At 39.5% G+C, this 15221-nt stretch overlaps 4 protein-coding genes across 4 annotated transcripts in view; 1 reads left to right on the top strand and 3 right to left on the bottom strand.

Moving 5' to 3' along the window:
• timm17b (translocase of inner mitochondrial membrane 17 homolog B (yeast)) overlaps positions 1-993 on the bottom strand; it is a 4359-nt gene extending 3366 nt beyond the window's left edge. Inside the window, exon 1 of the mRNA XM_035657050.1 lies at positions 894-993. Coding sequence (XP_035512943.1) covers positions 894-919 — 26 coding nt within the window. The 5' untranslated portion in view covers positions 920-993. The remainder of the gene's footprint in view (positions 1-893) is intronic.
• pqbp1 (polyglutamine binding protein 1) lies at positions 964-4626 on the top strand. The gene is made up of 7 exons (XM_035657049.1): positions 964-1049; positions 2106-2173; positions 2270-2381; positions 3181-3281; positions 3457-3639; positions 3729-3786; positions 4187-4626. The coding sequence occupies exons 2-7, from the start codon at positions 2107-2109 to the stop codon at positions 4335-4337; spliced, it is 672 nt and encodes a 223-aa protein (XP_035512942.1). The 5' UTR covers positions 964-1049; position 2106; the 3' UTR covers positions 4338-4626.
• Positions 4627-4687: 61 nt separating this feature from the next.
• Positions 4688-10896, bottom strand: gpkow (G patch domain and KOW motifs). Its single transcript, XM_035657048.1, has 11 exons — positions 10695-10896; positions 10411-10580; positions 10116-10261; positions 8615-8721; positions 7739-7943; positions 7447-7579; positions 6469-6658; positions 6195-6315; positions 5894-5963; positions 5037-5122; positions 4688-4950 (listed from the first exon to the last, which is right to left on the bottom strand). Exons 1-11 carry the CDS (start codon positions 10874-10876, stop codon positions 4822-4824), a joined length of 1539 nt encoding a protein of 512 aa, XP_035512941.1. The 5' UTR covers positions 10877-10896; the 3' UTR covers positions 4688-4821.
• Positions 10897-12739: 1843 nt separating this feature from the next.
• LOC118324851 (protein phosphatase 1 regulatory subunit 12A-like) overlaps positions 12740-15221 on the bottom strand; it is a gene marked incomplete at its 5' end in the record, with an annotated part of 3203 nt that continues 721 nt past the window's right edge. Inside the window, 1 exon segment of the mRNA XM_035657334.1 lies at positions 12740-14095. Coding sequence (XP_035513227.1) covers positions 14009-14095 — 87 coding nt within the window.

Raw genomic sequence — 15221 nt, 5'->3', positions numbered from 1 at the left:
AGTCTGTTGTCTACTGGAGGCGTGCTCAAATTCACAAATTTAAACGGAGTTATACAATATTAATATAAGATAAGAGATAAGACAAGATAGACTTTATTGACCCCACACTGGGGAAATTCACTTGTTACAGCAGCTCCAGATAAAACACAGCAGATAAAGAAATAAAGAAAAACACATTAAATAACTAAATAAAAAGATACACAGAATATAATTAGAGTTGTATGTAACCTATATTTTAATATAGGTTAGATATTTATTTATTTTATTATTATTATTATTTATTTAGGTTATTATATATTATTTATATATTATATATTATTTCAACCTTATTATACAGATATAATTGAAATAGAATATAGCACAGGTTCAGCAGGAGGATGTGACATGGTGTAAAAATTAAATAATTGCACCAGACAAAAATATATAAATAAACAGCAGTAATTTAGCAGAATAATATATAACAATAATAATAATAATAATAATAATAATAATATAGGCTAAACAGGGCTATGAATATACAGTACAGGTCTAATACTAATAATGTGCATGTAGCAAATTATATATATGTAAAAGTATGTGTGAATAATTATATTTTAGTGAGATTTCTTGGACTTTACCATACCTTCAGCTGTCTCTTAAAACACTGGCACACATACACACACACACATATACACATTTAAACATATTATCTGTGTATCCTCACCACAGCTTTACCTCTAATATCCCTGACCCCTTCACTAAAACCAGCCCACTAAACTCAGCACAGCCTCTCTCTTCACTCTCAGAACAAACCTGAACGTGCAAACAACAAAGCAAAACAACTACGTCCCCGGCGTTTAACAGTTTTAAACACACACAACCTAAAAGGGAAATGTTTTAAAATGTAATCTCACCAAGGTTCACGGGCATACTCCTCCATGTTTGTTGTCGTCAAGAGTACAGGGCAACGTCATAGCGTCATTATTGAGCGCCGGCGCCGTGTGTTGTTTGGGGGAAAGTCACGTCGTCGTCTCCTCGAAGATCAGAGAGGAGGTTTATATAAAGAACAGGTAGCGTATAATGTGTTATTAGCTCGTTTAATGACGTTAAAAGTGTTGGTGTTTAGTGTGAGTGCACTTTAGGGGCATTTTAAGAAGCCTGAAGAGGTGTGTTTGTTTGCTTTATTCATCCAGCTGCTGCGGCGGAGCTACCGAGCGGGCGGTGCATGTTTGGTGGAAATACACGTTTTTGTAGTAGATAAAGCCTTTATTTTAAAAGTAATACGTTTTTAAGCTGCCTTTTTTACAAACAAAACTAAAAGTAGCGTAGTAACACAAGCTAAGTTTGCACCTGGAGCCCCACAGAGGTAGGAGAGCATGCAGAGGAGGATGAAGTGAATGAGATCAGTGATGTTTCCTCAAGCAGCCAGGCTTTAATCCTGATCCAGGGACGTTTCTTTACATCAGGATAACTTTCAGTGTTGGACAACACTGGTTCTGTTGCATGAGTCTTCAACCATGTTGTTATTTACTGAAGAAGTAACTTTAATCTTGTTTTTTTTGCAAGTTTGATCGTTTTTAACACCACCAATCACCGTTGTTTGGGCTTTTTACATCACTGTTGTGGTTTTAAGAAGCTACCAGCTGTAGATGCACAGTGCTGGATATATGTGCATGTACTGTAATCAGTATTGGCCAATTTCAGCTGGAAAATGTGTTGGTATTTACTATTAAGGCCCTTTTTCATTATGGATTTATTGTTTTCTCAATAAACTCAGAATCAGAATCAGAATCAGAAATACTTTAATAATCCCCGTGGGGAAATTACTTACTGACGGATCAATAGTTTTTTGTCTATAAAATGTTAGAAATCTGTGAAAGTGCCCATCACAATTTGCTATAACTCAATATTTTGTCATTAAATGGCTCATTTTCTCTTCAGTTTACTGTCACACAAGACATAATCTAAATATATAATTGTGTCTTACATCTGGGTGATTGGGTATCTGCCACTTTGGACCGAGGTCATTATCCGTGTATCTCTGCTTCCAGCTGCTGAAGTCAGTGATTGAAGGTTTGTTTTCCTGGTTGCATCATGAGTTAATCCTCTTCTTCTCTCTGTTACAGGATGCCTCTGCCCCCAGCACTGCTGGCCCGCTTGGCCAAGAGAGGGATTGTTAAACCGTCAGAGCAAGGTAGTAGAAAACCCTCAGTCTTCAGACCTTTTTTATTCACGTTTTCATTCATTATCGCTGCATCACGTAACGACTTCTCTCCTCCAATTCTTCCAGAAATAGACGAGGAGATCATTGCTGAAGACTACGATGACAACAATGTAGATTATGAAGCCACTCGAGTGGAGAGTCTGCCACCAAATTGGTACAAAGTGTTCGACCCAGCTTGGTACGTATACTTGATTTCTACAATAAGTTCCTGTTGTTTGACATATTTTTATAGACTCTTTTAACAGTGAGGGCTGAAGTCCCTTGAAATCTTATTTATTTTTGGGAAAAGTATATTGATTTTTATAACAAATTACACAAGAAGGACAACCTCATTCTGCCACTGACATAGATTATTTAACAATGGGTCTGTATTTGTTGTGGTAAATGGGTTTAGATTATTTTAATGTACTTTTGGTTTAAAAAATATGGTTTCTCAGTAATTTGTAGCCTGATTTATATAATAAAGCCCAACTGCTTTGGAAGCTGGCCCAGTTCTGTTTATCTTGATTGACAAAAGACTGGTGATGAAAAGTGGCATTGTGAAATAAAAACTGGAAATACTTGAAATAAACTCATCTTCATTGTTGGATGGAAACAAGATTATCGTGAGCTGGGTTTTTAAATGTATTGGCTTATTTGATGGTTGTTCAGGATTTATGGGTCACGATGTCTTATTTATTTAATATTTGTGTACATGTAAGCTTGACACTCTGCTTCTTTGAATGTATTTATGGTTTAGTATTGTTGTATTTGTTGTGTATTGAAGGGCCACATTAGAAATAAGTTTTATTGTGTTTCGATTCTTGATGATTGTACAACTACTTCACTTCACTGTAACTACTACTGTGCAGACCTGTAGTGTATTCTTGATCATCAGTTAAATTCAATTGAGCAATTTCCTAATGGCAGCACATATTATTAAATAAATTATTGCCGCAAATTCAACCATTTTATTTTATTCTTCCTTCAATCCACAGCGGGCTTCCTTATTACTGGAATGTGGAGACGGATATGGTCGCCTGGCTGTCCCCAAATGACCCAACTGCAGTGGTTACAAAACCTGCCAAGAAAATTAGAGGTATGGCATCATAAAGGCTCCCTAACATAACATTTTAATGACACACTTATGATCATTGCAGTTATATTACCACGGATATCTGTTTTCATATAGTCCTCATGTATGACTCACAAATCATCATCTGGCAAAGGTTTATTTTGTGACTACTGCCTTTATTTTGCTTTTATTTATTCAGCTGAAGGAGGAGATGAAAGAATTGAGAGGCAGTTCGAGAAGCTAGACAGAGAGCGAGAGCGGGAAAGAGACAAAGAGCGGGAAAGGGAACGGGAAAGAGACCGAGAGAGGGATGAAGGGAGGGACAGAGACAGAAGAAAGCCACGGAGAGAAGACATGGCACCGTACAGTAAAAACAAACGAGGTAATGTTTACAGCCGTATCAACACAAGCATTTTAAAATTAATGATTCTATGTACATGAATGGACCATACATATTTATTTTTCTTTCAGGGAGAAAAGATGATGAGATGGACCCCATGGATCCAAGTGCTTATTCTGATGCCCCAAGGTACGATATTTACAGTCATGGTAATCAAACAAACCCTTGGTCCTCAGAAATTTAGATTGTACTTCCATAAAGTTGGGAGATGACTTAAAAACAGAACAAAACCAAAGCATTCTGACTTCCAATCACCAGTATGGTAGAGATAAAGGAGGTAGGATATTTTCATTAGACCCTCTCTGTCTGGTAAACAGGTTGTAATTTAAACTCCACAACTCTGTAGCGCAGGTTTTCTGTTCTAAATAAGTTAAGATACAACCTTATACAACTGTTGCCACAGGCTTAGTCCTACTAAACATATCCAGTAAACTGATTTCTAATGTGTAAAATTGGTGGAGTGGCCCTTTAAGGTGTGAGCAGAATGCATAAAACTATTCATTAAAACCAAACGTGTTTATCTTTACAGGGGAACGTGGTCGAGTGGCTTGCCCAAGCGTAATGAGGCGAAGACGGGTGCAGACACCACAGCAGCAGGGCCTCTGTTCCAGCAGCGGCCCTACCCCAGTCCAGGAGCCGTGCTTCGGGCTAACGCAGCGAACCAAATACCCAAGGAGTAAGCCGCGCTCCCCGGAGACAACCGACAGAGACATAGCTGTACAGTTTGTCTTAACATTTGCAGTTACAGACTGAAGTCTCTCTCTGATAGTTTTCTTTTCATTCAGAATTTTGTGTACATGTCAGAAATAAGAGTGCAGAGCTTTTATACCACCAGTGCATTCATACTCCTGTCAAACATGTAGAGAACAGTTGTAAATATGTTTTTATATGATCTAAAGTTTGACCTTGTTGTTACTAGGGCCATTTGTAGACATCATTGGTTAATAAATTTAAAGATTACTGTGAAAATGACTCAACCTTTCTTTATGGTGTGGTGGTAGATTTTGTAATAACATCTGTACAAATAAAACTCTTGACAATGTTTTATTACAAAATTGCAATTCTCTAAAATCTTAAGAAATCCATTATTTCTAAATATTACAAAAATGAAGTTTCAGATGAGGCGAAAAGGAAGCAGGGAATATTTGAATAAAGAAACGTGGATCAGTGGTCCACTGCTCCTACATAGTGACAAATACAGTCATACTCCAGAGTGAACACTTTCTCCTCATAGCGGTCGAGCTGGACCATCGCTCTGCACTTGTTCTTGTCCCGTTGGAGAATACGGCCGACCTGAACACACAAATGTGAACACTGTAATTAGTAACAGAGCAAACCAGTACACACACAACCCGCAGGAATGATGAGCCTTTGCTTACCTGTCCTCTGTGCTCGCCCAGTACAACCATTACAGAGTCATATTCACTTTTTGGAACGATGGTTTCCAGCATGTCCTGCTTCACATCTGTCACAAAAAGAAGAAATAATGGGTTCATTTATGAGTTTTTATACACAACACAGGTTGTCACACACACAACACAGGTTACCCCTCGTCTTCACCAATCCTAAGCCAATAAAGGCACTGATCATTTGTAAAATCTTAGCCATATTTATAGAACACTACTGTATTTTAGAAAATGGATTGGATATCAGAAATTTAAAGGGATAGTTTGACATTCTGGGAAACATGCTTCATTTGCTTTCTTGCATAGAGTTGAGAAGCTCAATGACACTTTCATAAAAGCTACAACTCAGAGACTGTTAGCTAAGCTTAGTTAAAACTGTTTAAAAAAACAAGTTGTGGTTTTATCTTCTTTGTTGTTTTATGACAAAGCTAGCTGTCTCCTACTGCTGCTATTATTTTGTTTGCTAAGCTAGCAGCCTTCTGGCTGTATGTAATAGACATGAGTGGTATCAATCTTGTCATGTACCTCACATCACATAATCTGTCTATTCCTTACAGTAATACCCAATAAGGTATTTTTGTTTATACTGTTTATTATCTACGTAAATATACTACATATAAACAAGATATATGTGCAGGAGGAAGCTCGGCTTTTTGTATTATTAAAATTAACAGACATGGTTAACACATATTTTGCACGTTTCTTGTACATTGCATATACAACTCTAATTAGGGAATAAAAAGAAACACCAAAGAGAGAGAGAGAGGAAACTAACACCAAGAGAGACGAAACTAACACCAAGAGAGACTCAGATGGCACTGATGACTCACCGTCTAACAGTCTTCCCTCTTCAGTTCGACACACACAGGTAGTCGGTGTCAGGACATCCTCCACACGCATCTATAAGAAAACAAGACTGATATTAACAGACGTGATAGAGAAATATATTTAATTTTTAAATCACTGCGGCTAAAGACATGGTACAACGATGTAATTAGTAAAAAACAAACACACAACAACAATATGTGTTAAAGTAACTGGGTAAAAAACTTGCCGAGTGAAATCATTTCCTGGTCTAAAATAAACCATTTGAAGATAACATCATGTGATATTTAGGTGGCGTATTAGTACCTTTGAGTTGTAGTACCTCCCCCCTTTGAAAGCTTTGTCTATAAAGCGAACTTTCAAGTCTCTCTGGAGCCAGGAGGGGGGAGCCGGCGGTCGTCTTGCCTCTTTCACTGGGGGCTTCTCTCTGTAGAGGAAACAGAAAACAAATATACAGTATGTTTACTCAAACAAAATTAATGATTTTCCAATGAATGGAAATGTATAAAATTTTAAATACTGGTCAGTACGAACAATGAAAAGCATACTGCTGTATCTTCATCTTTTAATGGAAATGTACCTGTCTGGACTTGATTCTCTGTGCTTCCTCTTCCTCTCATCTTTTCCTTCATCTCTTTCTGAAGACTTGTGTTTTACCTCGTCCCCATTACTTCGCCTGTCTCTGTCCTCCCGTCTCTGTTGCTCCTTCTCTCGCTCTTTCTCCTTCTCTTTCTCCTTTTCCTTGTCTTGGTGGGCTTTACTGAGGCGACCTGGTTGGTGGAAAAACCTGACATTAAGTCAAATGTGGCAAACACCCAAACAAAGACACAGCAGTGTTGTGAGTGTGTGCGTTTCTGAGAGGCTGTGTTTTTGTTCTTGAAAGAGGACAGCGTAGATTACTGAAAATAAAAGCAGTGGCTGAATCACTGTTGTGTGTTTTTTTTTCCACATGAAGGCTGAAATGTCACTAGAGGATAAACCTGTTTAAGCATTGGCTGATATCAAAACAAAGAATTATATATACAAAGTATTGTTCCATTATTCCATGCACATCTAGTATTCATCTCAGCCAGTAACATGTTTTAGATGGATTTTTTAAAGGAATTAATGAAAGAGAAAAACATTGTTTATGCTGTAGATTTTGGAATATGAGTGATATTTAAGGGAGAGCCGAGTAAAGTATGTCATAAGCGACATCCTTTAAGGGCATTATTATAACATAATAAAAACTCAAAAAGGGGGCGCTAACATCGTTCCACAGCAGCCACACTGACACGGCTGCCTGCAGACATTTTTTTTGTTTATGGGCCTCCTTAGAGCAGACATCAGCCAATGCATATTATCTCAAAATGCCAGATAAGCTATATCTATAATTACATGTAACTAGATTACATGTTATAAAAAAAAAAAAATCATAACTAGTTTAAATGAAAAGTGGGCAAACAGATGTTACCAAATTGTAGTGAAATATCTAATTTGACCTGCAGAAACGCAAAAATTCCAGCTCATTTTCCATAAATGTTAACCTTTTCTATTTCATTAATTCAGAGTAACTTACTGATGTCTTTGCAGTTTTTGTCGTATTCCTTGCGCCCAACCAGTTTAATAGCATACTGGCTGATTGTCACAGTCTTGCCACCAATAGCCAGCTTCACCATAACGCGAGCGTTGTCTGGATCAACGCCTTCAATCTGCAGCACATGAATGAAAGTTATAACAAGTTATTCAGAGAAAACAATGCATAACAAAACAGGTACAGTAGTAGTGCCATGACTTGATTCTATTTCAGGAGACAATTGCATGTCCACAGTGATGAATATGGATGCAAACACATTTCAGATCAACCCTACCTTGCCATACAGGTCTTTATGTGCCCCTGACTCCACCAGCACGCAGCCGCCTGGACCCATTACTAGTTCCTCCTCCTTGGGTCGCTCCTCGCCTGGCTTTGGGGGGCGTTTATGTTTGCTGGGCTCCAGGTCCTTTATTGCTGAACGATCAGCTCCGAGACCCAAGCCTTTTGGACGGAGCTGGTGTTCGATTGGCTTCACGTCTCTGTAGCAGACAGGCAACGACAGCATTTAATCAATAAAACAAAGAGATGGATATGTGCAGAGTGTGAAGGAGGCTGTAGGGGGATACAGCTTGAGCCAAGCATCTTTTGTTTGAAACATTCAGATTTCAATAGTTGTCACAATATTCACAGTAGCAAAAATACAGCAAATCAAGACTAAAGTTCAATGTCCTGCTCGGAATATATACATTAAATCACTTTAAAATCTAACAATTACCAACACTGATTTAATTGGTATATAATCTATGGTTACAGGTAACAATCATTTTAATTATTCATTTATCTGACAATTATTTTATTGATTCATTGTTATTAGTAATAGCAAAACAAATGTACATGCTCAGAGCTCATGGTGACCTCTTCAAATACCCTGTTTGGTCCGATTAACAGTCCAAAATCTAAAGTTATTCAGTTTACAGTGATCTAAAAATCAGGAAAATAGCAAATCTTCCCATTTAGGAAGCGGGAACTAAAGAATGGTTCACAAATTTGCTGGACTGATCGACTTAAGCAATTAATAAATCATCAAAATTGCTCCCAATTAGTTTTTTGTCGTCAACTAAGCAGCTCAAATACATTAACATTACAGTGATGACGATGTTATATTAGTAGAAAAAATGGTAAGCAAAGGGTAAGTAAGTTTGTTACTCACTGTTTAAAGGTGCGGCCAATGCCTTCGGTTTTTGACCAGCCCATCCCTTTAAGCATAGCGAGTCCATAAGCCTCAACAGGAACGGTCTCATAATCTGCCTCTGTCGACTGACAAACACACACAGTACAATTACCTTTTTTTAAAATAAAGAGACGTACATTAAATACTTGAACAAGAGAAAATACAGAACACCACAGTCTGTGTTAAAAGTGTGAATCAGGGCTAAATGCGGTGCTTATGTAATCTTTGAGTTCTGAGTTCTGTTTGTGGTGACTGACAGAGAGAAGCAGTTTGTGACATCTGTCTTACTCAGCCTTTTGGCTCCAGGCTGTCAGACTCAGCCCGGGCTGACTACAGTCACCAGGCAGCAGCCCCTCATCAGACCAACGGCCCGGCTCATCTCCGTCTCCCCTGAAGGCTTTCCTCTGAGGGAAACCTGGGGAGCAAACTCTCACAGAGGAGACTGCATTAAAGATGAGCTCCGGGGCACAGTGGGCAAGTTTCCCCTGACTCTCGTGTTCTGACAGTCACATCTGCGGTGACTGAGAGCAGCTACGGGGTGACAGTGACGAGGTGTGAGGACTCTGATGAAGAGAAACAGAAAGAGATCTGATTGGTTGCCTTGCAGGTCTCTGGGGAGAATGTTGACGCCTGTCTGCCACCCAAGCCGTACTGTACTGACAAAGTCATCCGTATTCATACACATGCGCTGTGTGCTGTATGTGTTATTCTACTCAACTGACCGTCAGCACTTTCACACTCTCGAATTTCAATATGAGTCAAAGTAGACAGTCTACCAGACATTTTGTACTGTCAGGTATTTTCATAATGCTCACTGAAAAACTTTCTCTAACATTATCATATTGTGATCTTCTCATCTAAAATGATTTAAAGAAATTGCAGTTAATGAATAGTCATGCCTTCCTCAAACAACTATTATACGTTTTTCTTTGAGTAAGGCAAGTAAACACAACAGTAGAGAGCTTACTGAAATAAAAAAAACATAAAGGCAAGTGTAAGTATGTGTATTTACAAGAATGTTCATGTTGGTGTAGTTGGAAAATAGCATCAGGTAACACAAAACAGTGTTTTAATAAAATGAGGGAAAAGGCATTTGATACTATACAATGAATCTAAGCTACCAGGTCGATTACCTATCTGACCTTACTGGTCCTTATATTTGTTATTTGTGCAGCATCCTTATCTTAAATTGAGCTGTTGAATCTCCTTTGCCTCTTTAAATGTATCTCATGTTTTGCTGTGCTTTCTATGACTTGACTGCTCTCCAGTTTACTTAACAATAAAACAAAACGACGTGTATATTTAAGTCGTCTGAATTGTTTTCTGCTCTCAGACTCCACTGTAGTTGAAGTGAAAAGATCCCGATGTGATATTATGGGAATAACAACGACACAGCTAACGAAATAATCTGATAAAAATATCACAAAGTATATTTCCAACCCTTGTCATTTCTCTCACACAACTGGGTCCATATACTTACAGATTCAGGCCGCAGATCCACTTTCACACGGTCTCCATCCTCAAAGCCATCGGGCACTTTGTTCTGCATCAACAGGGGGATGCTGAGGTTGAGGTTTCTCTCTGACTGAGGCCCATTCTGCCACTCCTCCAGCTGCCTCCTGGAGTCTACAAGCCCCAATTGGAGATGTGTAAGGAGCTTAAAGAGAGCTGCAAATACCCCCAGCCTTCCCATAAAACACACACACTCTCACACACACACACACACACACACACACACACACACACATATATATACATCTTCTAAATGTACACACCTTCAATGAGTTCTTTGACAGCCTGGGAGTCAACAGAGTCATTGTCTTGGGTTGTTTCTTGTGTTTTGCCCCCACTGGCCTCGCTCTGGCCCGCTCGGTCTGGTTTGTGCCAGCGGTTCTTCTGGATCAGCGGGATGATGAGCTCTTTGGGCTTTTCATTTGGTTTAGAGCTGCAGGACAGAAAATAAGTGAGCCAGCAACCAGGCAGGAGCCGATTAATAACAAAATGTTTCTTTAAATTTACTGATTTGATGCGATACTTAGCATTAGCACACGTAGCCTACCTTTGTAGTTCATTCCTGTCAATTCCGGTCAGGTAGTCTTTGTCGTCTTTCTTGGTCAAAGCGTCGCCAGTCGTCGGTTTAAATTTGTTCACTGTTTTGGTGAAACCAAACGACACTGCCGGAGGTTTTCTCTCCGCTTGGTCCCCAGAAGAAACACCTGTATCTTCCCCGTGCGACGCCATTATTGTTTGTGGCCGACAGAAGTAGGAGAAAGGGATTGTGGTAGTTGTAGTTTGAGCTCGCTGTGTTTCTTTTGGGTCAGACTTCGTAAGATACTACGATTCCCATAATGCATCGGAATTAAAAGTACAACAACCAGTTAAACTCTGCAGGTTTTGTCCTGTATAGACAATTATATTTGATTATAAACCGCAGGGATAACAGAAAGTTTGCATATATTTACAAATAGAAGGCAATCATATCTGTTTCCTTGATAATACTCAATTAATTTAAATTTTGTGGATACAATTGTCTAAACAGTAAATCCAGTAAGGTATCTTATTAGGCTATATATAACATTTTGTGTTTATTTTACATTTGTTACATGATGTATTTTACTGGGCATTTTTTTTACATTTTATGGGGCCGCTCTTTTTAAAATAATTTATTAATATATTATTATATTATTTTGTAGGAATTATATTAACTATATTCCTCCAGACTTCTCCCTTGTGCAATCCCCCTGCTTAATGACATTTTTAGCATCCTATTTTAGCATCTTGCACATTTGCATTGTTGTTGTATTAAGGTTTACTGTATATTTTATGTACAGGAATAATGTTTGTGGTTTTGGTACTTTTGGTTTGTGTCTGTTGTGTTGTTTTATGTTTTTCTTTTATGTTTGTGCCCCTTGACTGCAAATCAAGTTTCCCATCTGGGATAATAAAATGACTGAACTGAACATGTTAATTTGGGATAAAGAGCTTTGCAGTCACAGCTGAGAACCTCTACAGCTCTACAAATAAATATAATTCATGTTCTATTATTATTATTATTAGAGTTGGGGTTGCAGACAGGGCTGCCACTGTCATTATGGGGTTATTAATGCAACATTTTTCTATTTTTTGATATTAAACCTCTAAAACTGAGACTGTGGCCCAGGGGTGAAGGTGCCAGTGCAGCGTTCAACATTAGCTGTCAAAAATGTAACTGTAATTCACAAGCTTCATTTTGTCAGCTCAGCTGTAGCATTTCATTAGTGGCACCTCTTGGTGGCGCTGAGGAGCCGTTTGTGCAGCATCTGGCATTATGCCGGAGGTCAGAGCCACAAACCCTGGGAAAAGCAGTGCTTTGTCCATATAAGGCTGCAATCCATCCGCTTCCCTCTTCCTCCCCAGCTCCCTTCCTCTGTCTTTCTCAGACCTGAGGGATATTTACAGAGAGAGTGCCTCGGCCAGCCTGCCCTTCCTTATTAGGAGCTCAGCTTGTTGTCAGTACTTCTACCCGGCAGGACAGTGGTCCATCTCTCTGCTCTCAGATGAGACAAACAGATGGATGACTGGTGTTAACTGCACTTCAGTGTAAAATGGACGGGAGCTCTTTACCTAGACGTCTACTGAGCACTCATCCAGCATATGTAGTGACACTCATTTCTATCATGTCAGTCAAGCTCCTCTTGATGCACGTCCACCTGGGAGCAGCTGTAAATTAAAGTAACAGTCCAAACATACTGTGAATACATCTTATGCTCGCTGTGTGTGAGAGTCGCAGTGTTGCAGCTGTTCAGTTCCCCCTTTTTTCCTCTCCCCAGCGATGAAGGACATCTGGCTACCAGAAAACAGAACAGCCGTACACACAGAGAGATGATACAGTTATAATGTGGATGAAGCAGCAAAAAGCAAACAACCAGATGACCACAAATCGCAAATGTGAGCAATTTGAAGTCGGTCACAGCGTATTACAAATGGAGCCAGGAGTCCAAGTTAGATTCAGTGTAGTGGATGGGCACGATGTTAGGATGCAGTAACGTCGTATTTTCAGTTGAATCAATAGTTTTAACGGTGGATACAAATTCTCTCAGTGTCCATAAAAACCCAGGCAGTCGCTACAAACACAGCTTTTTTTTTATTAGGGTGCAGACATCCATTCAATATATTAGAAAACCAACATGTGAAGAAAGGCTACATGGAATTTGACTTCAAAAGGGTATTATTCAAGACTAATATTTATACACAGATAATATACATAACCATGCTCCCTTGCAAGAGAGGAATTGACAATGAAAAACTATGAAAATAATATCTTTTATCAATGGTAATAATTAAAACCATTCGTATCATAAGAGGCTTTAACAGAACAGCAATTTCTATAATTGTGCAATGACCTTTGACCTTAGCTATGGGCTAACTTTTCCCTTCACTTACTAAGTGAGAAGGTGCTGCTCTGAAATAAGTTTGTCTGTCTGGAGGACGGGCAAAGCCTCGCAGATCTTCTATTGCTTTGCAGAGTAAAGTGCTGTGGTCGACTGACCTGGTTCTGTGGTCATTTTTTCTTTTAAGAGCATGGAGTGTGTCTGTGGTCACAAAACATAAAAATGGATGTGGGGAAGTGCATAGGTGGAGAGGTAGGTGGGTTCAAACACTTGCATGTGGAAACAAAACAACCCAACAGAGCTTCGTGGACTTCCCCCTGTTGTCAGGACGTTGCTGAACGTAAAGACAGAGCCTGATTTCAGAGCTGGGTTTTTTTTTTTTTGTTGCTGTTGTTTTCTTTTTAAAGAACTACACCAAAACCTTCACTGCTTGACAACACCTAACATTTGAACTGTGAGTGGGGTTAATTCGTGAATGTGTGACGTGAGTGTGTTCACAAAAACAATAAATACTAAAAGTGGGAGCTTTAAGGCCCAAGCTGCCTCGTGCGCTCGTGGAATGTGCGTCGAGGAAGTATGTGATGCACGCATAGGAATGTGTGTGCATGTTAGTGTTCCCCCGATGCACAGTCGTGGTAGATGTTGTGTTTTCGTGTGTTGCACCAGCCGTGGGCATTCTGGCTGTTGTTGTCAAGTCTCATGTTGCTACTGTGGGAGCCTCCGACCGTAGCCACAGGCCTTCATGCCATAGGTCTTCCTGTGACAAACGGGCATTAAAAAAGGCACACAAAAGCCACTCCAGCTGTTCACAGAGAGGCATCACAATCCAAGTCAAGCTGTGGTGTTCATGTACGTAGGACATTCTGCTGCTCCCCCCCCTCCTCTCGCTCGCTCTTTGGCACTGGGAGGAATGTGTGGAAGGAGGGAGGGAGGGATGGATGGAGGGAAGGAGGGAGGGGGTTCCCTGCTCTTCGTGTGTCTCTCTCTCTCTCTCTTTCTCCGTCTATTTGGAGAGTTTGCTGATGACACGGATCAGTGCTCCATTTTCATCTTTGAGACGCTGGTTGTCTGCTCTCAGGTCAACCAGAACCTGGTGGTAAGAATTGAGCTCACGTTAAAAACAAACCAAGATATGAGACCAGATTGAATTTAATGACCTCCGCCAGGGGGTTTGTTTGTTTGTTTGTTTGTTTGTTAGCAGGATTATAGAGAAACTACTATCCTGATTCTCATGAAACTTGTTGATGCACAAATGTGTCAAACAAACCTGTTACCACAAATTGGGAAGAGGTTTTTTTTTCTTTTGCTCCCACACTCTCATAAGTTTGGTCATGAAATGATACAATGAGAGCTGAAGACAAAGGCTGATTGAGATGTGGACAAACAAAGCACAGGGATCATTATTTCTGATCTTTTCAGTTGTTATCCATCTTGCTCTCGCTGCAAAGCCTCAGGAACGGGAATATCTGGCTTTAGCAGGAGCAACTTTTGGTATTGGAAGCTGAACTAATAATCAAATCCTTAAGTAGTTTGACATTTTGGGATATACGTTTATTTTCTCTGTTGCTGAGAGTTAGATGAGAAGATTGATACCACGATTACCAGTCCGTCCAGTATGAACAGACTGGCTGGCTTTGTATGAATGCCACAACAATTCATTTGCTCTTTTACAAGGAGTTGTGAGCTGGACAGTTTCTAGATATAAATGTATGTATGTATGTATGAAAATGCCACAATGAAAGACTTGTCTATTCCCTAAGCCTCAGTATACACAGTATAGTACAGTAATGTCATGCTATCACACACTAAAGTATTACAATATAAACAATAATCAAAAACTGAAATATGGAAGAGAAGGCACAGAGGGTTAGTGACGTCTTATTTCCAGAAGCTGTCTTTAATGATGCTACGATATTACTACTACCATATTATAACTAACCCAATAGTAGCAGTGAAAATAAATGTTATATATTTAACGTTTGAGAACAGCTTGTGCTCTTTTCCTGCACCTAGCACCATCTGTCTCGTCCAGATATGGCTGATTGCTCCCTATTATTGTTGCTTCACCATCAACCAGCAGAGACTCCAGTCTAGAGACATTACCTTTAGTCAGAGCCACAGTAGCTCCCTTGTTTCCAGTCTTTATGCTAAGATAATCTACCAGCTGGTGGCGGCAGTAGTTACCATAGAGGAATGAGAGTGGTATCAATCTTCTC

This window comes from Morone saxatilis, unplaced genomic scaffold (assembly GCF_004916995.1).
Source record: "Morone saxatilis isolate NCDOM2014 unplaced genomic scaffold, NCSU_SB_2.0 Contig15, whole genome shotgun sequence".
NCBI classification, from domain to species: Eukaryota; Metazoa; Chordata; class Actinopteri; family Moronidae; genus Morone; species Morone saxatilis.
Note: the sequence above shows the minus strand (reverse complement) of the source record. Positions and strands in the feature narration are given on the sequence as shown.